Genomic DNA, 26681 nt, shown 5'->3' on the forward strand with positions numbered 1-26681 from the left:
ATAGAAAAAGAAGGAAAGATGTGAAGTCAAAAAAAAGAGTGATGCTAAACCTTTGAAAGAAATACAAAGAAAATTGTAGTCTAATCTCACTTAGACAGTGGTCATAAAGTAAATATTACAAATGGAATCTAGTAGCACATTGAAAGAGTAATATACCATCACTAAGGCATGCAAAATTGATTCAGTTACATGTGGAGAAATATAAATATTGGAATGAACACACTGAAGTTATAAATATTTGCCTATGATATGATTGTAGTATTAACTGAAAAACTGTTAGGGCCAATAAGAGAATTCTTTAAGGCAGACAATTTCAAAGTTAATGTTATAAAATCAATAGTTTTCTTTTATACAAACAATAACAAGTTAGAAATATGGTTGATCCTTGAACAATGCGGGTTTGAACTGCATGGGTCCACTTATACATGGATATTCTTCAGCAGTAAATACAGTACAACAAGGTCCATGGTTGGTTGAACCTGTGGATGCAGAGAACCTGCAAATCTAGAGGGCCTGACTATACATTATACATAGATTAACCCCTGCCTTGTTCAAGGGTCAACTGTGTAATGGAAGAAGAGGTCCCATTTAAAATAGCAACTAAGTTCACCTAGGAATTAACTTAAACAATTAATTTGCATGGCCTAAAAGAAGAAAGCTAAAAAGTCACTTGAGGACAGTTGAATGAAAGACACACCTTGTTTTTAATTACTGTAATTCAGAGTGTAGTCTCAAGTCATATTGCACAGATTAAAATCTCAACTACTTGTGTATTGGTTGTGGCCTTGGACAAGTTGCTTAACCTATTTGAGCCTTAATTTTCTCGTCTATGAAATGAAGATAATGATACCACATAAGATTACTGTGATTATTAAAACAAGCTCATCCAATAGTCTTGGCGTACAGTACTCAACAACGACAGCTATCATCATGTTTGTCACTACTGCTGCAGCTCCTTTCACAGCTAATGGCTGGGAAGACTCAACATTGGATAGCTATGAGTTCTTTTCTAAATTACTCTATAAATTAAGTGCAATTATAATTATAATCCCTCCAAATTTAAGAGGAGACATTAAAAAAAGGCTCTTTGTTTCCTCTAGAAAATAAATATGAGCATAGCAAGGAGAATTCTAGAGAAAAAAGTGTAATGAGGAATCCCTACCAGATGTTTACACATGTAATAGAACGGTGGTAATAAAGTATTTGTACCTGTGCAGGGATAGACAAAACAATAGAACAAATGTGAGAAATCGTGCTTAGGCCTGTGTAGAAATAGAATTTAGTATCAGATGATGTTGAGTATATGATGATGATGATGACATTTGATATCATAGAATAGATGGATTATTTAATAAATAGTCTTAGAAAACTGGCTGGCTCTATGAAGGGAATAAGAAAAAACAAAACTGGATTTCCTACCTTTTTCTTTAGCCCCAAAATAAATTCTATTGTCAGTGGAACTATAAAAGTGTTAGGATAATTCACAAGGTCAGTATATTATCTTGGACATGAGAAAGTATTTAATTTCAAAGCAATGAATGGAAGCCAGGAAACATAAAGATAAGAACAAATTGGACTTTATAAAATTTTAAATTACACATGACAAGAAACTTTCTTTAAATAAGATTAATAGACATAACCTGGTAAAAATTTGTATTTGCAACACATGTCAAGGACAAGTTTCCTTACTATACAAAGATATATTAAAATCAGGAAGAAGAAAGAATAACAACCTAATAAAAGAATTGGCAAAATAGGAGCATGACATTTATAGGGAGAAAAAAGTAGCAAAAGCAACCAATAAAAATTTGAAGATTCTTTGCCTTACTTATAAGTGAAAAAAAAAAAAAAGAAGCATATTAAAGCAGAAAGATGCTATTTTAAAACAACTATCAGGCTTGTAAAAATGAAAAGCTTGATAAACCTAATATTGGAGATACGGGTGCTCATACTTGGTTAGTGGAAATGTAAGTTTATTTATTGATTTTGGAGTGTAGTTTGGAACTATCTTTTAAACTTCCAAGTATCTTTTGACCCAGGAATTTTACATTAAAAAACATTTCCTGAAGATATATTAGCTATAAGTATTCACTGCTGAATGTACAAGGTTATTCATCAAAGCATTGTGTGTAGAATCACCAAACAAAATAAGACAAAAAGAAACAAACTAAATGTCCTTTTTATGGTGGACTGGCTAAAATCAAGTATAGTAACAAAGGAATACTAGGAAGTCGTTAACAAGAATGAGGTAGATTTACATAGGCTGATATGGAAAGGTGAAGGAGATATTAGTGAAAAAGCAAGTTGTAAGTCAATCTAAGTATGATCTTCTTCATGTAAAAAAAAAAAACCTTAAAAATATATGTTAATGTTTATATATAAGTAGAAATTTTATCCAAGAATACCCCCAAAAAACTGTTAATAATCGTTGTTTTGGCTTGGGGGAAGGAATTTGGAGGATTTGGGGAATGGATAAACTTTGTCATTTTAGTTTACACTCTGCTCTATGGTTTAGAATTTTTTGTTTCTTTTTACATGTATACTTGACAGTATCAAACAAACTGAAAGATAAAATCACTTTGAAAGAGGAACATTCTGTCTATAGTTGTTCCTTATGGCTAATGTGTGTGTATATTCACAAACACAATACTGGCTTAATGTTAGGTAAGGAAATATGAAGCACTGTAGTAAACTATATGTTGATCTTTTTGGAATCCTGGGATTTTTTTTTCTCTGAATCCTACTTGGCATCATTGGGCTAAATTTGAATTCTGACTGCATGTTCTTTGGTCTCTTTCACATATCTTGGCTTTTACTACTTTTCTGTCATGTTGGTGAGGAGGGTGGAGAGAAGTGTCACTTGGTGGTGGGAAGCAACAGAAACCCTCCATTTATTGTTTTGGTTGTGTTACATTGCATCTAGTATGTCAAGACATCTCATCTTCTCTGCTTTCACCTATGAGCTTCTGGGTTGGAAGTAGGGCTTATTCTTGAGTGACCACCACCTGGATGTCTAATCTAACGAGGCACTGAGTCAGAATTTTGTAGTCATGGTAGCTGAAGCTCAGACTTTCCCTGAACACTGACCAGAGACCACGTAAACTGTCACGGTTAATCCCTGATTGTTTGTATTTTAAGTGCATACTTAAAATTATTTATTATAATGTAATATAACATAATACTGTCTTTTCTGGAAAATTCTTCAAAAAGAGGCTATTATATAATGAAACTGAGGAATTTTTTCTTAATTTGTAGAGATTGGCAAGCCTGGGTATAAGTAGGTATAAAAGTCCCAGGGAAGAGAGCGCCTAAGTCAGGTGCTGAAATGCTGGAAAGATAAAAAAACCCCTTCTCTCTACCCTTCAGTTCTATATTCCCTTTCTTTTCTTCCCTTTTGCTTTACTTCTCTTTGTAGCTAGTCCTTCTATAGGTAGAATCATCTCTAAGTAGATGTGGAATATAAGGGTTTGGTCTGTGGCAAGTTATTCTTCTGTGATTTTCTTTTCCCCTTCCTCTAAGATATGTAATATGAATTAAGTTGGGTTATTTAATAGTGTAACATGAACACGAAAGGTAGTTTTAAAGGAAAGAAGTCTTAAATCACCTTTAAAGATCTGTATTTATGTGTGTGATAAGATGGAAAGGGGGGAAGGGCCCTACTTCATATTTCTTTATACCATGGAGACCATGTTTAATTCTATGCCATTCTTTAAAGCATCCACACACAAGCAGATATATGACAAAACTTCTGTTTCTTCTTCTGAATGCCCCAGCTATTGATTAATATTATCAGTTGCATGAAAAATGGTAGAGGAGTTAGTGACTGCTGTAGGGTTTTCTTGTTGTTTCTTTCTTACTTTCTTTTTGTTTTTAATCTTTATTTATTTATTTGACTGCGCCGGGTCTTTAGTTGTGGCACGCGGGATCTTTGTTGCTTCGTGCGGGATCTTTTAGCTGTGGCATGTGAACTCTAAGTTGCGGCATGTGGGATCTAGTTCCCTGACCAGGGGTTGAACCCGGGCCCCCTGCACTGGGAGCACGGAGTCTTAGCCACTGGACCACGAGGGAAGTCCCTCATTGTTTCTTAAAATTTAATGAGCATGAGAATCTCCTGGGGGTGCTTATTAAAATTTCTGATTCCCTGGCTCCACACCCAGAGATTCTGATTCATGAAATTTGGGATAAGCCCAGAAATCTGCACTTCAAACATGCATCCCAGTTGTTACTATTCTAGGTTTTCAGTAAATCACACTTTGAAATATAGTACTTTAGCTGATCACTGGACAGTAGTTCGACATTTATAACTGAAACAATTGCCAGAGTTCATAAAGTAGCTCTGTGTGTGTATGTGTGTGAGCAGTGTGTGTATGTATGTTACTGAGCATTTCATAGTCTTCCAAAGGCTCTGGAAGGAGAATGGAAACTGATGTAGCCTGGAAGATTTATGGTTGTCCCAGTAAGTTCACAAGTAATTATTGAACCCTACAACAAGGTCAGAGATGTTAGTATCTGTAGTAAAAGACGTACTGTATTAATACTCTTAAAAAAAAAAAAAAGCAACAACTGTGAGTCCCCTTACTGACATTTTCATATGTATTTTTTTCCCTATTGTATTATTTCTACTGCTGGTTTAGGAAAAAAGGGATTGATGAGTGTGTTATATTTAATCTTTTTCATTAATACAGAGGTATGATTGAATTGATAAATTTAAATATGGTCTGTTCAAAGCTTTGGAGTTTGGGTACTATATGGTGTTATGAGTAATTTCACATGGTCAGTAAGGTATTTTGGGGGGTGAAAACTTTAGTATTTTTTGTTCCCTAGAAAGAAATTGTATCTGGAAATTCTCAGGGGAAATGTGTTTTGGTTATGTGGCATTAAGGAATTAATATACTTACCTATGTGTATACTTTGGATGCTCTTGGTTTGTGAAAAAGGATTTCTGGGTTTCTCCATAACAGTCTGTGTGTACTTTGGATACTGTTGTGTTTGTGCACGTGGGTACACATCTGTGTTTTACCATAGCACATTTTTTTTTTGAATTGTAAGCAAATTAAATTATCCTGGCCCAAATTGTATCACATTTACTGAAATTATTGACGTTTTTAGCAATGAAAATGTCAGAAAAGGAATTTGGGTGTTTTTAATTTTCAAGAAATGTTGATTTGTATTAAATCCATTGTTCAGAAACTCTAGTATAGTTGTGTTTTAAAACAGGCTGATTTTATATGCTTGTAAAGAAATTGAGCTTTTTATTTCTTGAATCCTGAATCTTCAGATCCCAGACAGTGCCTTCTTTTCACAGAGATGCTCAGTAAATCTTAGGTCAATAGAACGTAAATGGAGTAAGTGACAAATATAATAAAGTTATCAATAGTGGAGACATATTATTTATTTTAACAGCTTTGATAGCATGGTTTAAGGAATTAAACTTATTTAAATAGTGCTTTTTAATTTTTATAAAAATTGAGAACAAATTTAGCCCCCAAGATTTTTCTTTTACCTGTGTTTTATAATTTTAATACTGTAACGTGACCAAGACAAATTCTGGAAATTTACTGATGACAAAAAGTTGTTTTTCTCATATAGCCCCTTTTAGGAAAGTGAAAGCTGTACTGGCTTGGAGAGGTTTCTGCTTCATGCACCTCTGTATTTAAAATTATTCCAGTTTTCAGTTTTTAATGAAAATGGCTTGTTATGGGCTGTATATTCTTCATTTTTTAAAGATACAGTGAATTTTCACGCACTGAACATTTTAATTTGGCATCTAACGTACTGATTTGAAATTTAGCTTTTGAGATAAGGACGCTTATAAATCTAGGTGCAGTTTATATTGTTAGTGCTTCCTTGCATGGATACTTCTAATTTCAGTGGCCTGATTTTTGCCTTTCATATCATTAATATTCAAAGAAAGTAGTTTTTGATATTTTTTAAATAAAGAAACTTAAAAAAAATTATATAAGGGACTATGATGTCTGGGACAAGAAGAGGCCAGAAATATATTGTTTAAAGAATCAAAATGAACATTCACATACACTGGTGTACGTTCATTTTATTTGTGCAAGAGTGCTGGTCATGTCAGAGGTATTTTGAAACGGTTGGTTCAGTAATTTGGCCTACTGTCTTTTTTTCTCTATAACAGTTTTTCTGTTTTCTACTACACCTTGCACATCCACCAATCCAAGACACCCTGTAGGTGAGTATTTTTCTAGTTATCAAATGGCATCACTTGTTCCCAAGACAGTTGCCGCTTCACTAAAACTAGGCTTTATTTTTCTACTATGAGATATCTGGTTAATTGATTTCACAGAGTGTATCTTATTCCATAACTTCAAAAATTACCAGCAAACTGCTGAGGAGCCGATTTTACATTATAGAAAAATCACAATAGGTTTAAACTTTTTTCTGAATTTTTAAATACTATTCTCAGACTCTATTCTTTCTGAAATTTCATTTCAAAAACAGGAGAATTAGGACAGCTTGGCTATTTAAAGAAAATATGAAAGTTTATTTTAATATTCTGAGATAACATGGGGTAAGGAATTAAAAAAGGAAACTTGTTTTAGTAGTATTTTTAAATTTTTCTGGAAATTAAGGATGTTTTTCCTTTAAAGGCTTCAGAGAAAATTTCGAAAATATTCCCTGGCTATTGGTATTGCATATAGTTAGATTAATTCTCAGTCCATGTAATTATATATTCATGGACCAGAAAGGCAGAGCCTTTTTATTTTTCTATATTTGTCTTAGACTTTTTTCCTGATTTTTTTTCCCCCTCTCTAGGTTTTCAAATATAATTTTAAAAAGTTTACTTATAAAGATACTTTCCTAAAGTCTTTGGAAATAAAAAGGTTACTAGAGTATCATTATTATGTTCAGTTTGCTAATTTTGCGAGGTTTGGATGAGAAAAGGAAAGAAAAAGAAAAAAAAAACCTTATGTATCTAGTTCAGCCTTGCACATAAGTTTAAAACACCTACAGTATTGCATTGTTTAACTTCTGACTTTGTAAAGTTTATTTATTTATTATCACTTAACCTTCTGTTGCTTTGCCCATACTCTTTGATATTTGCTAGCAGCTAGATGTTCTCAACACATATAGAAAACCTAACCTACAAATACTAGACTGCAAGGCAGTATTTCATTTTTTAAAAAAGGCATGTTGTCTCGTCTCTCCCTGGGCATGTGGTAACTTGCATGGCTGAATTAGGGTAGGTAGTTTTGTGAGGTTTCTCAGTAAGCTGTGTAGTTTGTTAGTCTTTTTCATATAATCACCTTTCTCTCCCTGCTGACTTTCCCTAGTTTTATCAGCAACAGGTGTTGGTCACTGTCTTCCACATACCATGCCTGATTTGGGTGGCATGTAATAAAAAAAAAAATTTTTTTTTTTTTTTTTTGGAATCAAATGCCTCTCTTGCCTTTGTGCTCCTGTGTGGTTCCTTCCTTTTGCCAATATTTATGCTTGTTTTTCTCTTATGAATCTTCTACATGAACTTTGGAAAACAGTAATCCTTGGATTTTCAAGATCCAGGATAAGAGGGTGCGTGTTTGCAGAAAAGGTCAAAATTTGAGAGTCCTGAAGGAGTTGTACTGTACAACTGTTCTGGATTGGTGGATATGCAAATATTAAAGGAAGGGAAGGAGCAAATGTTACTTTTGATGTGAGTGATCATAACATCTACATTTCCGATTTGGGGGAAAATTTTATTTGAGTATCTTTCATCTGGCTTATTATTAGATTGGCAGTACATTTTATTTTACACAGGAGATTTAAAGCTATATAAAATATAGTATTTAAAAAAATTCATGCAAGTGGTAGACTTACTCATTAAAGAAAAATAATCCTTTTGAATTTTAGGAATGTTTCTGATAATCCTAATCATTTAAATTATTTGATTCTTATTTCTGTATCTTGTACATTATATAGGTTAATTGAAATGTGTTTAAGAGAAAATAGTAGAGAATTTTAGAAGTAGAGTTCTCAAATTAAATTGAAGAAAGATAGACATTTTTAACATTCTTACGCTCGTTAAAAGCATTTAAGAGATGTCATAATAATCTGTGAGAATTTGTTGATGGGCTGTTGAGCTGTTGTTGACTTTTATGTAAAGGGCAGTAGTTCTGTTTGGCAACTTATTAATAGCCAACCTGGTCTTTATTGGCATGTGTTGGCAGGTTGTGACTGAAGCTATGGTTAAGACTCTTTTAACACCTGAGGGAACTTTATTTTCTATTTTCTGAAGTGGGAGTATCTCATAGCTTTTAGCTAATTTATTTATTGTTCTTTAGAGATTAAGGGTATTTTGTGACTATTTTTTAGAAGATTGAATTAAGGTAATGGGAGGTAAACAAGTGGTTCAGCAGGTAGTTCATTAATTTTAAGCTCTAGGGTGGTACATCTTGGTTAAAATATTTATTTAATTCATATGTTGAGTGATTTTAGCCAATGTGCACGAACATGTAAACTATGTCTCTTTTTCTTCTTTGTGCTTCCTGATAATCACTCTTAAGTGGGTGACATATAGGTACATGCTTATCTCTTTATTTGCAGCATATTTTATAGTGATGTTTTGCTTTATTTATATGATAGCGAAGTGGAACAATTTGATGCCTTTATACTATTAATATATACTGAATAGGAATAATAAAATAACAAAAAAATACTCCTTTTCTTAGGTGGGGAAAGGGTAGATAGAAGCTGTATGTATGGCTTGTGCATCATATCTTGAACAGCTTAAATACTGGGGCTGAAAGTAATTATAGTAACAGGCCTGACACATTTAATGTATTTGGGGGTTACTGTGTAGGCTTTAGAGTAATATCTATTTGAATTTTTAATGCCAGTTCTTTCCTTAATTAGATTTTTCGTGAAGCTCGAAGAACAGTACCTAGTATTGTTTACATGCCTCACATTGGTGATTGGTGGGAAGCTGTCAGTGAAACTGTGAGAGCAACTTTTCTGACTTTGCTACAAGATATACCGTCATTTTCACCCATATTTTTATTGTCTACCTCTGAAACCATGTACAGTGAACTGCCTGAAGAGGTAAGAACTCATTAAATATTTATCTTTTCTTATTATATGGTTTTAAAATAGATGACCTTGTAAATTTGACACATTTTAGTTATTATAAAATCAGTACTGTCAAGGTTCATGCCTTGGTTGTACCACTTATTAGCCATGTGACTTAAGTTAGTTAACATTTTAAGTTTCAGTTTCTTTTTTTTGGTATGTATTTTGATATATTTCTCGGTGATGTGAATTTTGAGATAATTCATGCTTAGACCGGACCTCGGCATATATAGTACCTACTAAGAAGATCTTAGCTGTATCATCATCAATGCCATTATAATTATCCTTCTCGTTCTTATCACCTGTTAGATTATTTGGTGAGATTTGACCTTTCAGCTCTTTCATTGGTAGCATCACGTTAAGCTGAAGATTATTATGACTGTGCATATTTTTCAAATCTGATATTTAACGTTTGAATTCAAATCCAACTCAATAGTAGAGTATAAGATAAAAATCACAGTTGTTTCAGAAAAAAATTAGTAGATCAACTCATGTGAATGAAATTGATTTTTAAGAAATTATTTTAACATTCTGAGCTTACTAGGTTTTGAAATAATCTCCTTTCGAAATGCTTAGAAATATTTTGCCCAGGCAACACAGTTCTTATAAAAAATTTACATGTTTCAAATGCTATAATATAAATCTTGATTATGTAGAATTTTATGATTCAGATTTTTTTTTTTTACCAAGTTCTTTTGTTCTGTTTTAGCTCTTATCTGTCTTGTTGCTTAACTGGATTTGTACAACTTACTACTCTTGTAAGAATTATGTTAAATGTAGACTAGTTCATTTTTTGTTATTCAGAATCTGATATTATTTCAAGACCATTAATCAAAATATTTTTTATCACAGGGAGCAATGAAGTTTAGTGGAAAAATGTATGTAGTAAGAGTCAGAAAAACCTTGGTATGGACTTACTTGTCTTTTGATTTTGGATAAATATTTGAACCTAGAGTAGCTTCAGTTTCCTCACCTATAAAACGTGGATAATAACAGACAGGCTTGTTGGTGTGAGACAATATATGTGAGTTTATTTTGGAAGCTACAGAGCTATAATATGTTTGGTATTATATTAGTATTATAAAGTAAGAATGCACTCGAAATTGATTTTAGGAGAGTGGACTGAACCTGGACATAACCTAGGAGCCACTTTTAAAAATTAGATCCTCACTGTCAACTAGTTTTATTATAACTTTATAAAAAATAAAGAAAATTGGGATAATTAAGGGCTCTAGTTAGGAATATATACTTACCTGAAGTTTCCTTATATTGTTTGAAAAATTTGTAAATAAAAGTCTTACTGAACCTATCTTCTTGATACACAGCAATTTTAATTTTGCCTATTCTTACTGTCTATTTGCATATGTGATTTTATTGTTGGTTTAGTTTTTTAAAAAACTAACATTGCATCTATATATTTTCAATGTTGCTATATTGTTATAATTTTTAGTGGATTCAAAAAGCCTACTGGTGAGTAGGCTTTTTTCATTATTTGTTTACCAATAACCTTAATTAATAGCTAAAATATTAAAAATTTACTAACATTGAATCCTGAAATTTCAGCCCCCCCCCCCCCCCACTTTGTCTTCTGTGTTCTTTGCCCTTATTATAGCAAATAGCTACTAAAGCTATCATGGATATTCACATTGTGGGTGAAGATTATGGGGTTTTTCTTAAACTACTGATTACATAACATTTTATACTAATTGTCCCTAGGAAAGCCTCCTCTGCCCCCGAGGCTTTCATTTTAATTTCAGCTTTGCCATTAGTATATTGCTTCGTTTAGGTCACAGACTGAAATAGTAGTGAATAATACTTAGCACGTACTGATAAATATTTGGTAAATGAATGAAAAGCATGGAGAGTTGCAGACTGAGTAACTGTAGGTTAGCAAGGTGCCAGATCTATGGAAGAAGACACGAAGTAGACAGTGGGTAGCAAAAACTAAGTGATTCTAAAGGAAAGAAAGAAATAGCCAGTTACTATAGTGTATTTAAGAAAATACAATGGTAAGTTAAAATAATAGTAAGATACAGATTTTAACCTATCAAATAGGCCAAAAAAAAAAAAAAGTTGGATAAACTCTCTCCAGGACAGTTCATAGTAATAGATTTAAATATGTCTATTCGTTTTAGCTCAGCAATACCATTTATAGGTAAGTAGATTTTCATAGATAAAAAAGATACAACACAGACAACACAGAAAGTATCATGGCCTTTCTTCATAGACAAACATAAAGATACAGCACAGGCAACACAAAATGTACAAAAGTATTTATCATAGCCTTTCTTCATCGATTGGAAACTAAATGTCCTAGAGTAGGGGATTGATTTTAGTGGATTCCTTCCATGAAATACAATGAGACCATTAAAAATATTGATGTAGAAGACATTTAATGTCATGAAAAGATGTTTGAATGTATTGCTAATAATTGCAGATATTAAATCAATATATATGGCATTATCTGGGTTTATATAGAAATAATTATATGTTATATAGTCATATATAAAAAACTATGTATATGTAACTATTAATAGAAATGTTAATAGTAATTATCTCTGGGTCTTAAGATTATAGTTATTTTTGTTACCTGTTTTCTAAATCTTCTGTAATAAGTGCTGCTGTTCTCATCAGAAACTCATTCAGAGATGAAAAGAAAAGGTTCTCCACTCAATTTTTAAAAATGACACCAAACAAAAAAAATAGTCATCATGGGACTAATATTAGGGATACAAAAATGTTTTCTTTTTGTGGGACAGAGTGCCAATCTCATCTTTTGGAGCCCTTTTAAAATTCTCTTGTAAATGTGTCTTTGTATAGCTCTCCCTTTTCTAATCCCAAAGTAAGACAATGCATTGGGATATTGAGAAAAACATTAGAACTTCTATTCACTTTTATTTTTCATATTATCTTAAAAATGTGTGTGTATGTTTCATAATAGAAATAGTACTATTAGTAGAATAGTACATTTAAGTAAGTATGTATATACTGGAGGGAGTATTTTTTTTTTTAATTAATTAATTTATTTATTTTTGGCTGCATTGGGTCTTCATTGCTGCGCGCCAGCTTTTCTCTAGTTTCAGAGAACGGAGGCTACTCTTCGTTGCGGTGCACGGGCTTCTCATTGTGGTGGCTTCTCTTGTTGCGGAGCATGGGCTGTAGGCGCGCGGGCTTCAGTAGTTGTGGTGCACAGGCTTAGTTGCTCCGCGGCATGTGGAATCTTCCTGGATCAGGGCTCAAACCCGTGTCCCCTGCATTGGCAGGCGGATTCTTAACCACTGTGCTACCAGGGAAGTCCTTTTTTTTTTTTTTTTTAAAGTATCATTTATTGAGTTTGATATGCACAAGTGTCAAGTCTGGAGGTAGTATTTTCAAATTTTTTTACTGATTAGGTGTTTCATCAAAAAAAAAAAAAAACCATTGGAAATCATTGTTCTAGACCAGCTGTTATCAAAGTGTGGCCCAAGGACCCTTGTGGGCCCCACGAGACTTTCAGAGGTTTGTCACATTCCTCTTTTTTGCAACTATGTATCTTCTTGAATATGGGTTTTCTTCATGTATAGGAATCAGAGCAACATTACTATAACAGATTGAATGCAGAGGCAGAAAATGAGAATCCAGTTGTCTTTTATTAAGCCAGACATAAGAGAGATTTGAAGAAATGTAAAACAGTGCCACTTTTCTCACTAAATTTTTAAAATATATATATAATGTTTTATATTTTGGAAAAATATGTCTTTCAAAAGAATATATATATATTTTACATTTATTTTATTGAAGTATAGTTGATTTAATGTTGTGTTAATTTCTGCTGTACAGCAAAGTGATTCAGTTATACATATATACGTTCTTTTTCATATTCTTTTCCATTATGCTTTATCACAGGATATCGAATATAGTTCCCTGTTCTATACAGTAGGACCTTGTTGTTTATACATTCTTTTTTAAAATAATTAATTAATTAATTAATTAATTAATTTTTGGCTGCATTGGGTCTTCGTTGCTGCACACGGGCCCTCTCTAGTTGCAGCGAGCAGGGGCCGCTCTTCGCTGCAGTGCGCAGGCTTCTCATTGCAGTGGCCTCTCCTGTTGCAGAGCACGGGCTCCAGGAGCGTGGGCTTCAGTAGTTGTGGCGCGCGGGCTCTAGAGCACAGGCTCAGCAGTTGTGGTGCATGGGCTTAGTTGCTCTGCAGCCTGTGGAGTCTTCCCGGACCAGGGCTCGAACCCGTGTCCCCTGCATTGGCAGGTGGACTCTCAATCACTGTGCCACCAGGGAAGCCCTATACATTCTATATGTAATAGTTTGCATCTACTAATCACAAACTCCCAATCCAACCCTCTCCCTCGGTAATCACAAGTCTGTTCTCTATGTCTATGATTCTGTTTCTGTTTCGTAGATAAGTTCATTAGAAGAATATATTTTTTAATGTTAACATGTAATAGGTTTTAAATGAATACATAATTTGGAAGGTTCTTAGTTTTAATTTCTAGTACATAAATATTGACAGATATAATCCAGATAAGCAAAAGCTCTTTTGGGTTCTTGAGTAATTTTTAAGAGTTTAATAAAGTGTGGAGACCAAAACATTTGAGTCTCTCTGACCTAGACCACAAGTTCTTTGAGAGGAGGGGACTGTCTTACTGCCCTTCGCTTCCTGACACAGTGGAATTGGTTAGTAAATGTTTGTTGCATGAAAAAAGAAACTGTTTAATCATCACAAAGGCTTTAAGTAACTCCTGCCTAGCCTCATGCGTCTTTTTTTTTTTTTTTTTGCAAAATTCTAGTGTAAGTAAATTTACTTCTGTGGACCCTGAAGACCTTTTCTGAGAATTTGGAGAATTTTAATTGCTATATATGAGAATTGCAAGTTATTTCTCTTCAGGAGAATTAGAAAAAAGAATCAAAGGTTGAGCATAGTAAAGAGACTTTTAAACAAGGAAGCAGATAAAAGTAGAAATATTTGCAGGAAGGAAAGCAGACTTTGGAATTGTACTTAAATTTCTGAAGAGATTCACAGTATGTACTTTGGCATTAAATTATGGGCAGGCTCAGAATGGTATAATTCAGTATATTAGAAGTGAATTTTAAAGAAATATCTCCTCAGCTACACTGATGAAAGTAAAGATTACATACAGTATTTTGTCTTCTCAGTATTTCATGTCTTTTTGTGTCTCTCAGTTTATGGTGGAATCTGGGAGGTAAAAATCAGTAACTTAAGTAGAAACATCAAGTAGGGACATTGAAAACTCAGATAAATGATCATGTATACAAGAGAAATATCTTAGTATTAAATTTTTGGTTGTAAAACAATTTTATGATTTCTTAAAATTTAAGAGGAAGGTGATCCTCCCAAATTTTTTTTTTAATTAAAAATGGTATAGTAAATGAACATGAATTATTACTATTTTAAGGTATGTTAAATACTAATGTTTATATTAAAAATAAATAAATAAACAAATTAAAAAAAAAAAAAGACCTAAAACTATAAAACCCTTAGGAAAAAACATAGGGGAAAAGCTCCATGACATTGGATTCGTCAGTGATTTCTTGGATAAGATACCAAAAGTACAGGTAACAGAAAAAATAGATAAATTGGACTTCATCAAAAATAAAACTATTAATAGATTGAAAAGACAATACACTGAATGGGAGAAAATATTTGCAAATCATATATCTGATAAGGGGTTGATACCCAGAGTATATAAAAAACTCCTACAACTCAGCAACAGAGAAAACCCCAAACAGCTAGTTCAAAAATGGGCAAAGTACTTAAATAGATTTTCTCCAAAGATGATACTCAAATGGCAATAAAGCACATGAAAAGATGCTGAACATCACTAATCATTATGGAAATACAAATCAAAGGCACAATGAGATACCACTTTATACCCAATAGGATGGCTACTGTCAGAAAAACAGAAAATAACAAGTGTTGGTTAGGATGTGAGGGAATTGGATCCCTTCTGCATTGCTGATGGAAACATAAAATTGTGCAGCCTCTGTTGAAAATAAATGGTTTGGTGTGGTGATTTCTTAAAGGATTAAACAAAATTACCATATGATCCAGCAATTGTACTTCTGGGTATATACCCAAAAGAAGTGAAAGCAGGGATTCAAACAGATGTTTGTATACCCATGTTCTTAGCAGCATTATTCACAGTAGCCAAAAGGTAGAAATCAACAGATGAATGGATAAACATAATGTGGCATATACATACAGTGTAACATTATTTAGCTTTAAAAAAGAAGGAAATTTTGACACATTCTACAACAAGAGTAACTACAGCATGGGTAAATCTTAGGACATTATACTAAGTGAAATAAGCCAGTCGCAAAAGGACAAATATTGTATGATTCCTCTTTACAGGGTTCCTAGAGTAGTCAGATTCGTAGAGATAGAAAGTAGAATGGTGGTTGACAGGACCTGGGGAAAGGGAGAGTGTAAGGAGTTAATGTTTAATGGGTAGAGTTTCAGTTGGGGAGGATGAAGAAGTTTTGAAGGTAGATAGGTAGTGATGACTGCACAACCATGTGAACACACTTAATGCAACAGGCTGTACAACTTAAAAATGTTAAAATGGCAAATTTTGTTATGACCATTTTACCACAAATTTAAAAAGAAAACTACAATTTAAAAATGGGCTAAAGGGTTGAATAGGCATTTTACCAAAGAGTATATATATTCTTAGGGTAATAAGCATGAGAAAAGATTCTCAATATCATTAGTCATTCAGGAATGAGATACCACTGCACACCCAACTAGGATAGCTATAATCACAAAGACAGACAACACCAAGTGTTGACAGGAATGTAGGAAACTTGAATCCTTGTGTATTGCTGGTGGAATTGTAAAATGGTATAGCCACTTTGGAAAAGTTGGCAGTTCTTAAAATGTTAGACGTAAACTCGTAATATGACTCAGCATTTCCACTCCTAGGTAACTACTCCAGAGAAATATAAACATACGTTCACACAAAAACTTGTACGCCAGTGTTCCTACTAGTATTATTCATCATGGTGGAAATAACCCAAGTATTTATTAATTGGTGATTGGCAAAACAAAATGTCGTATATATACGTAGAGTGAAATGTTATTCAGCAATAAGTGGAGTGAACTACTGATACATTTTCCAGTGTGGGTGAGCCTCAATATATTATGCTAAAAGTGAGAGAAACTAGACACAAAAGGCTACCAATTCTATGATATGCAATTTCTAGAAGAGACAAATTTCTAGACACAGAAACCAAATCATTGGTTGTCAGCTGGGAGTGTAAGTGTGGATGGACTGCAAATGGGCACAAGGGAACTTTTTGGAGGTAATGGAAATATTCTAAAACTGACCTGTGATGGTTGCACAGCTGAATTAATTTACTAAAAATTATTGAACTTAAAAAAAGTTTAATGAGAGATAGTAGAAGGTATGTCTAAGTTTATCTGGGAAAGTCAGAGAAAGCATCACCCAGAAAGCACTGGCTTGAGTAGAGAGTTAAAAAAAAAACAACAAAAAAACAGTTTAGGAAAGAGTGAGTAGCATCTATAAAGACTGTTGTGAACCAGTGTGAAAGAGAACATGATTCGTTGAGGGAATTATATAAGGTTTGTCTTGTTGCAGTATGAAGTTTGAGGCTGGGAATGTCAGAAGATAGGAGTGAATTTAAAGAAAAACAAGCTGTTGGTAATAATCAGGAAAGCTGATATCAGGGGGATTATTGTAGACTTGCTCTTGGTATGCTTTTACATTTACCAGGTTCAACACAATGTTGAAAAATGATCAGAAGGAAGAATATTTAAAACAAATTAAATGTTTTACTACCCTTGAACAAAATCCTGGTACTTCTAGGGTATTGTGTTCTGTTTATTTTTCAAGACCCAGTTAATGTTAGCATTTTCTGCTATATCTTATCTAATGCCTCTTCACCCATGCCCCTTGCAGGGTCTCCTCTGTTTCACTACCTCTGTTATAACACTTCTGGCATGGTATCATAATGCTTTCTTATGAGACTGAAGAGACTTGACAGCAGGAAGTAAGCCTATTTTCTTCAAGTTTTTGACTGCAGTGTTTGGCATGATATTTGACACATGATGGATGTTCAGTGGTAAATTTGCTTGCCAGAACTTTGAAGGGAAGGCCAGCAAAATATAGATCGAAGAATTGGAGGGGTTTTTACATGAAGGTAGTCTTCAAAGAAAATATCGGAAGGTCACAAGGTGAAATTTTATGTAAACTCTTTAAGGATTTGGTTTTGGGTTGACGTAAATAATTTCCCATCTAAATATTGAATTCTGGTGGCTACTTTTCATTGTCTTTTCTCTGTCTTAGGATTTTAGAGTTAGAAAAGACCTTCAGAGCTTATATAATCTAGTCTTCTCTATTTATTCACTTTGTGACCTCAAGCCAGTTACTTAAACCTTTCCAAGCCTAGGTTTTTTCATCTGTAAAATGAGGGACTCCCTATCTACCTCATTGTTACAAAGATAGATTAAAATAATATTTAAGTAATTCTTCATTTCACAGTCTGCAGTTCAATAAGTGGCTAGACATAACAAATTGAATGGACTATCCAAAGTTTACCAGAAATATGTACCTATATTTGGGCTAGGATCTGATGTTTTAAATTTTAATCCAGTATTTCCACACTGTCATGGTTGGTACTTCTTTCCATATTAGTGACCTTTTCCCTTTTTTATGTGCAGTTTCCAATTTGATGTGGGCTGGGTAACAAAATCACAAGCTTTATTCATTCAGTATATGCTTATTAAGCATTGCTAGGTGCCAGGCATGGTGGTGGGTATAGGAAAACAGATGAGTTCTGTTCTCAGGGAGTTTAGTATCTTGAAGAAGGAAACAGACCTAGGAAAACATGAATTAAATAAAGTGTATCGACAAATGTGGATGATGTAAAGAGGATTTAAACAGCATATCTTGCAAGGGGGACATCTGGGGTCAACGTCTTTATAGAGCAGGTGAACAAAGGAGAGGTGGCAATCACTAACTGGAAGGAGTTGAGGGATATGAGCATGACTGGCTTAATTTTGCTTGGGAGTTTTGCATGGAAGGTGGTGTCATTGTGGAGCATTCTTTGGTGAGATCGAAGGTATAGTTTTTCTGCAGTGAACTCAGGATTCCAGAGGATACAGTAGAATAGACTTAGTAGGGAAAGAGCCCAGGAAGGGAAGTTGGTGGATAGGAAGTACACAGAAACAGCTTAAGATCAGGCAATGCTGTTAGCATCCTCTCAGCTCTCTATTGTAAATAAGTTGTAGATAATTACTTTTCAGCTCTTATGCAACAGCTCTTTGAGATTGTTGCCATCTGACTATTACAATCAACTATCCTTTTTTATATTATAGTATAATTTATTAATGACTTGAGCAACTGGATCATTCTTTCATTCTTGTTTATTCCATGAGGTTGAACCTCTCAACAGCATAGCCTAAGACTAGGTTAACCTTAACCGCGCATGAATGTTCAATGAACATTGAAAATGGTACCGAAGTTGAAGAAATTATAATTTGGTATAATATGTAAGCTTTTAATTCTCTAAATATTTAATGTCTTTGTGTGTGTGTGTATATGTGTGTAGGTTAAATGTATCTTTAGAATACAGTACGAAGAGGTCTTGTATATTCAAAGGCCTATTGAAGAGGACAGAAGAAAGTTTTTCCAAGAACTGATTCTCAATCAGGCCTCAATGGCTCCACCACGAAGGAAACACACTGGTAAAGTTCCTAAAGCCTTTAGGAAAATGGGTGGGTTGGAGTTAAGAGATACCCTATCTTGGAGTCATCTTTTTAAAAAACCCATTTCTTTGTGGAAATGAAGACAGTTTTTCAGGTTCTGTTTAACTTTAGATGAACACATGTGGAAGTGGCCATTGTGTTTACCTGACTTGAGGAGATTGGGAAGTACAGCCTCATTGTTAAAGCTTTACTAATGAGTGACTGTTTATGAAGTAGTCTCCTTATCACTTCAATCCAGATGCTCTGGGTAGATTTCACATTCTGAGGCTCAAAAAGTCATAGAAAAGGTCTTTGGTTCTGCTGTGTTTTAGTCACTTTAAGTACTAAGGACTCGAACTGTCAGGTTGTGAACAACAGGTGTTGTGCTGATTGCTTTCTGGGCCAGGGTGGTTTTGTTGGGCCAAGAACTGGTTAGAACATTTGCCTTTTCTGGTTTATTTTATTTATTGATTGATTTTTCAAATATTTATTGAGCACCTATTATGTTAGATACATTATGCTAGGCACTTGGAAATCTATCATGGCTTTCTTTAAGCATTAGAGTTTTCTTGGATTTGGGCCTAATAGCATTAAGAGGGGCCTCAAAATTAGATTTTCAGTCCCCTGACTTAAGTAAGGACTGCATGCTAAGTCATTCAAAAGAGAGTTTCTTTTCCTAAAACTAAAGGTGCAAAAAGATAAAATCCCCTTGCCTAATCTTTCATCCTCTTCTAGAAAATAGCAGTCCTGTTTGTTAAAAAAAATTTTAAGCCTCTTTCTTTTCGTTCTGCTTTTTATGTTTCTCGTAGCTGTTCTTATAGGATATTAAATACATTTCCCATCCCTGCCAACTCCTTGCTTTTTCATATTTCTTTGTTTTCCAGTGGTTATATTATCCAATACTTTGTTTTTCAGTGGCTATATTATCCAATACTTCAATAATTTTATTGTCCTTTAGTGGCTCCTTTTCACATTTTCTCAGTGCTTTTGAGATGAACATCTGTCAAATGACTGTAGCTGTGGGGTTTTCCCCATAGAAACCTTGGAATATTCAACATGGGAGTTATACCTTCTGATTATTGGTTGTTGCCTTCTGTTAATCTAAATAACAGCATTTAAAATATTTCATTATTAAAATGATTCATTTTAATAAAGTATCTTGCATGTTCCTAGACATATTTCAGTCCCGTATATCTGAATTGTCTATGTTAAGGCTGAACATAATTCTTTTTCTTTTTGAGTTGCTCCTGTTGACTTTCATTTTTCATCTTAGGGGCTATTTAGAAATCGGCGAGAATACTTAGGATTTTAATCCTGAGCTTCAGTGTGATATCAGGAAAATCTTTTAAGGAATTAGAGAGCATTATGGTTAGGCAATTTAATACTTTACCTTCTAAGAAGATGTTTTGTTTGTTTTACAGTAGATAGTGAATACCATAGATTTTATATATAACACTTAAGCCTGGGTTTTCCATCTTCTTCATGTCTTTGGGATTCTTTTTTTAGTTACTTTTTTTTTTTTCCGCTCCCTGCAGGTGCCATTTACTATCCCAACTGTGTTGTAGTAAGAATATGAGGGTAGGAGACTTGTCTAAAGTTAGAAGTCTTTGGGAATGGGAAGGATCAAAGAATTATTCCTTGCCTGTTTAAATTTCATGCATATAAGGCAACCTCATTTTGAGAAACATCTTTAAATAAGGTTGACTTCAGCAAATCAGTATACAAGTACTTCACCTGAAGATACTTACATTGATTTGAAATCTTTTTCTTAAAGTTGTATGTAAATAATATCTCAGAATCAAATTATTTAAAATCGTATCATTTGTGCTTTAAAGACGTCCTGTTGTAAGTTATTTTGTAAAAGTAAAGCTATTCCCTAATGTACTTTTGGTTTCTATTCAAATTTTTACCTGCTGAATTCACATGGTTCACATGTATTTGGAATTCTCCTTTTCTTAAAAAAAACATTTTGAGAGAGTGCCAGAAAAGTAATTGAGGTCCTGACCCTGCCATATTGGAATCTTAACATTTTCTTCTACTTTCTTTAGGTCTTTGTGCTATGGAAGTTCTTCCACTTGCACTACCTTCTCCACCTCGTCAATTATCAGAATCAGAAAAAATTCGGATGGAGGACCAGGAGGAAAATACTTTAAGAGAGTTGCGGTTGTTTCTCAGGGATGTAACCAAGAGGCTGGCCACAGATAAACGCTTTAACATCTTCAGCAAACCGGTGGATATTGAAGAGGTCTTGTTTCAGTAGTGTGCAAACAGTGAAGTTGAACTGGCTAAAAGAAAAAAATGTTGACATCTTTTTTTGGAAGGAAAAAAACAAAGGCATGGATGAATATTACCCCTAGCCTGTAAAATTTTAATCCATGTGATAACTACCAATGTCATCAGCAAACATCTGGTGACTTTTGGATGAAATTAATGACAATTTGTATATGTCCTCTTGATTAGTATTGATCTCTGTGATCTCCTACTCTTCAATTTAAGAAGAGGATTAAAAGTTACTTTAGTTTAATGTCCATACTAGACTATTTTTATTCCAGGATAAATCCTGCTTTCCAAAAGAATATTGGTATTAACCAATCAATACCAATTAAAATTGGCATTTCCCAAATTGTGTATACCTTACTGAAAGAGGTAGCTGAGAAACCTGAAATTTGTCTTTCATATTTTGGAAATGTCTGTGACTAAGATGCTGTATGAGGTTATAAGCACAGCCTATTATTTTTCTCTCCAAGAAATGTTTTCTCTCCAAGAATTTTCTCCGCTCCGAGTGGAAAATTTCTCACTTTCTATGTGTATTGTTTTGTGTCCTTGTGGGAGCATGGTTTGTGATGATGAGAAAAGAAATTTTCCATTTGGAATCTACTATAATACTGTAGAATAAATTTTATTTTGTTTTGTTTTATCCTGGGATAATATAGTGTGTGGATGCACATAATGCAGTCTTTACTGGCGTTCTTCTTATAGTTCAGACTCCATGTTTGAACAGCTTTGGTGTTTTTAGTTTTAATTTTTTTCTTCATCTTTTTTTAAATTTGAATTATGAAGTGATGCAGAGTTTAATGTTGTGTCCTCGTTGTGAAATCTGTACTCTTGGATCTGAGCAGATTCCTTTGGAACCATTACCTCATCTATGCCTGTGAGCTAGCATTATGTTTTTTCCCCTTGGAAAACCTGAAAATACCTATTCCCCCCACCTCCCCCTTTTGGGAATAAAGGGACTATGTTTAATTTTATTTGTATGTTTATCCACAATACATAGTTTTAGCCATTTGATCCTTTCAGCAACCCCACAAGGTCATTATTATGTTGCAGTTGAAGAAACTGAGGCTTATTGGCAAGTGACGCAGCCAACACTCAATGTTTCTTAAAATTCGAAGTCCACATTCTTTATATCACGGCTGTCATCTTTTTCTACTGGAATGACAGGACTTGCCTATTTGCTCTTGCAATTAATACATATTTTATATTTGTGAAGCATATTTTTTCCCTCATGGTATTTTCAGAAAGTCTTAAAACTATCAGCCCACTTTAAAGATTGTTATAAATGTTTATTTTTATTTCAAATTGGGTATGGGAACTCTGACACTTAATTGATAAGAACTTGCCCCCAAGTCAGCTTCCTGTGCTGGGAGTGAACCAGTTTTGCCTTTGTCCAGGAAAACTTTTTCTGTCTAACCAGAAGAGATTGTCAGATTTCAAATGCCATCTGTCTGTGATAGAGTGAAAGTTTTATAAATGATGGAAAGGCAGTGGAAGGGGATAGAAGATGTTGGTCAGTTAAAACTTTGATTTTAGGGTTATGTTTTCTCTTTTTCCTTTCTCAGGTTCATTTTGCTACTGCTTCTTTGTTTACTTTTAAGGCTGAAAACTTAGGGGTCTCTGGGACAGATAGAGAGGGGAGACTAAGATAACATTTTGATAACCTAAAACACAAAAACTTGTATTAAAATAATGAATTTGAAATGTCTAAAAACTTTATCAAATTCCAAAGCAAATGGCAGAGGAAACAAAAGTTTAGAAAATAAGCGTTGAATTTAAAATTAAGCATAGGTGCTAAAATTTTATGGTCTTTAGTAATATAAATTTTTATAGTGCAAAAGTTTATAAAATGTTTTCCATGTGTACACAATACATGTCAATTGTCAGAGCCAAGGATCCAACTAATATCTTCTGAACTGTTCCTTGTTGAGTATAGCTCCACTATCTCCCCTATAAGAAGATTGGCTGGCTTTTTAGCTCCTAGAGAATGAAAAATAAATTAAAACATGCACACACACCTACCTAAAAATTTAAAAACATATAAATAATATGTATGTGTATATATATGCATATGTTTTTGTATATGCATATATGTGTATTTATTCATATGAATATATATTCAATATGTAAATTTTAAAAAAGGCATCAGTGAACTGCACTGGTAGTCCAGTGGTTAAGACTCCATGCTCCCAATGCAGGGGCATGAGTTTGATCCCTGGCTGGGGAAGATCCCACATGCCGAGGCCAAAAAAAAAAAAAAAAAAAAAAAATCCCAAAAAAGCATCAGTGCCATCTGCAATGGAGAAAACTAGCCTTTAGTTTCATAGAACAGAAATTACCCTATTCCCAGAATTTGGTCCCGGACTAATTAGACATTTCTAAGGCTGTGTTTATGTCAGACCTAATTACTTGATTTGAGATTTGTATTAAGGAAGACAATACAGTCATACACACCTTGGAGATACTGTGGGTTCAGTTCTAGACCACTGCAGTAAAGTGAATATTGCAATAAAGTGAGTCACACGAATTCTTTGGTTTCCCAGTGTATATAAAAGTTATGTTTACACTATACTGTAGTCTTCTTTAAGTATGCAATGGCATTATATCTACAAAAAATGTACATACCTTAATTAAAAAATACTTTATTGCTAAAAAATGCTAACCATCATCTGACAACACAGGGTTGCCACAAACCTTCAGTTTCTTAAAAAATGCAATATCTGCAAAGCACAGTAAAGGCAAGTGCAATAAAACAAGGTATACCTATAGATATATAGGTTGGAAGAGCTTTCTTATTGGTCAAATGATATAAAACATACAACTTATTGGGCAGTCATGACCAATATCTCTATTTTGGGTTATCTCCCAGAAAATCACACTGAGCAAAATGTATTTTTTGCTTGTAGATTTGTTTATATTTAGGGACAAGGCCAGTAAATTTTTTCTAGTTATGAAAGCAATACTTACTTTTGTTATATAGTTGACTCAGAATGTTTGTAATGAATCCAAAGGAGCAGAAAACTCTTTCCATGAAACGATTCATCCTGGAAAACTGAAAAAGACAGATAATTTTTTTGTTTAGAGATTTTAAAGAGATTTACCTGAGAACATCTCTAATAATAAGAAAAGAAAATCTGTGTTTCTTTTTATTTTCCTTAAAAAATTTTTTTCTTGAGGTAACATTTATTGATGCTTATTGGGTATTTTTACCGATACATTTTCTTCTCAGGTGTATCCAAAGGATTTAAAAAAAAAAAAAAAAGACAGCTGACACAGTTTGTTTCATATTTCAAGATGAGAAACTTTTCAGAGTTGATTTAGATGTGACTTGAAACTGAAGCTTTTCATGGAAAGTATGACATTAGTATCTTTAGTGGCATAAATTGCTCTATAATTTTATCCTTATCTATAATTATTTCCTAGATATCTAGATTTAATTTAAAAATAACTGTATGGTTTTATGTTTTTATGAGTAGATTATATGAAATATCAGAAGTAATTTTCATTAAAATATCCTGTTTTAGGTTTCAGATTATCTTGAAGTAATCAAGGAACCAATGGATTTATCAACAGTAATCACTAAGATTGATAAGCATAATTACCTGACTGCTAAGGATTTCCTGAAAGATATTGACCTCATCTGTAGCAATGCTTTAGAGTACAATCCAGATAAGGACCCAGGAGGTAAGGATGCACTGGGCAAGGTTGACTTTGGTGATCAATGAGAAGATAGTTTAAAATTTAAATAAAGCTTGCCTATATTTCAGATAGATAAATTAATCTTAATGACATATTATTGTATTTAGAAACTTCTTGATGAGGAACTAATAATATACTTAAATATTTAATTATTAAATTCATTTGTTAAATTACTAAATGATATATTTAAATTAGAGGATTTTATTATTCTTTTAAAAAAATTTTATTGATGTATAGTTGATTTACAATGCTGTGTTTAATTTCTGCTGTACAGCAAAATGACTCAGTTATACATATATTCTTTCTCATATTCTTTTCCATTATGGTTTATCACAAGATGTTGAGTGTAGTTCCCTGTGCTATACAGTAGGACCTTGTTGTTTATCCATCCTATATATAATATTTGCTAATTCATTTATTAAATTATTAGATAATATATTTAGATTAGAGGATTTTATTATTCTAAGTATTATGTTCAGGGTTTAGTTTCTTGATTTACCTTTCACTTTTTATACTTAGATTCTTGTTTTTTTCAGGTAAGATGGAAAACTGAATAGTTGTGAATTTAAGATTTATTTATTTAGTCAACATCACCAGTGCTGATAAACACTGGTAATTTCGAATTTGTGGAAACTTACTGTGGATAAGTTTACTTATCAAAAGACCTCCTTTAGGTAGATAGATGTTATCTGTTTTATAGACTGCATGTATTTTTATATAATTTTATTAGTTTACTCCTAATCCCACCCTGTACTCTAATCTGTAGTCCCAACTCTGTTAATGCCCTCCAGGGGAGACCTCCAGGAATAATCTGTAGTTAAACAAGATGAATTTATTGATACATTGTAATAAAGGAGAATGTATATCATGGGGAGCCATATAGGATTTGAGCTAGCATTAAGTGATTCTGGGGAGGGTTTAAGGAAGTAGGGCTTTGCAGTGGATTAGATGCTCTTAGGAAGTGGGAATAATTCGGGGACTAGGTATTTTAAGAACCTGGAAGGCAAGAAGAATGGAGCAGGCTAAAGTTGTGATTGGTAAAGAAGCAGCAGTCATTCATCTTACCCAGGATAGGATTATATTTGGTTATTTTTGTGGTTAGGACAGCGTTCATACTTTGTCTGTGTTCAGAGGTGATTATGGAGTGGTCTTGTTTTTATCTTGATCCACTGTGGTCACAGAGTGGTGTTCTGTAAAATTGTTTAAGTTTTTTTTTATTTTTCATTTTTTAAAATTATTTTATTTATTTTGCCATGTTGCGTCTTAATTGCAGCACACAGGATCTTCGTTGCGTTTTGCGGGCTTCTCGCTAGTTGTGGCACGTGGGCTCCAGAACATGCGGTTGCGGCGCGTGGGATTAGTTGCCCTAAGGCATGTGGGATCTTAGTACCCTGACCAGGGACGGAACCTGCGTCCCCTGCATTGGAAGGCAGATTCTTAGCCCCTGGACCACCAGGGAAGTCCCTAAAATTGTTTTTATGTTTCATATGAATACACCAAGGCCTGGCCGATAGTGCTAGGCCCTTTCCCAGCTGGCAGGGGTCATTACTCTTTTTCTTACTCTGTTGAGAATTGTTTCTTTCACAGATGATATACAACTAAGATGCTTTTTATTTTTAAAAAATTAACACAAACTTTCAGTTATCTAAAGATATTCAGAATACAGTTTCTGCTTTGTGTCTGTATTTATGGGCAGTGGTTCTTAACTCAGGCCACCTGTTAGAATGACCTGGATTTCTCATTTCTACATGAAGTTAAGTATTTCTTGTCTCAGTTTAGACCACAGTAAATTACATACTTTAATTCCAAGTTAAGAGGCAGAATAAACTTTTATATAGCTACTCTTGGTATCTAACAGTTTTTAAGCTTAGTATCAGGACATTTATATCTTGTTGTTGTTTGTTTAGGTTTTTTTTT

The 26681-nt window shown here is 33.6% G+C and overlaps 1 protein-coding gene across 2 annotated transcripts in view; it reads left to right on the forward strand.

Moving 5' to 3' along the window:
• Window positions 1-26681, forward strand: part of ATAD2B (ATPase family AAA domain containing 2B) — a 168324-nt gene that overhangs the window by 90122 nt on the left and 51521 nt on the right. For both annotated transcript variants that reach the window (XM_082427416.1, XM_082427415.1), the window contains exons 19-22: window positions 8857-9042; window positions 18656-18791; window positions 20840-21036; window positions 24590-24749. In XM_082427416.1, coding sequence (XP_082283542.1) covers window positions 8857-9042; window positions 18656-18791; window positions 20840-21036; window positions 24590-24749 — 679 coding nt within the window. The remainder of the gene's footprint in view (window positions 1-8856; window positions 9043-18655; window positions 18792-20839; window positions 21037-24589; window positions 24750-26681) is intronic.

This window comes from Balaenoptera physalus (genome assembly GCF_965194825.1).
Source record: "Balaenoptera physalus genome assembly, chromosome: 15".
NCBI lineage: Eukaryota > Metazoa > Chordata > Mammalia > Artiodactyla > Balaenopteridae > Balaenoptera > Balaenoptera physalus.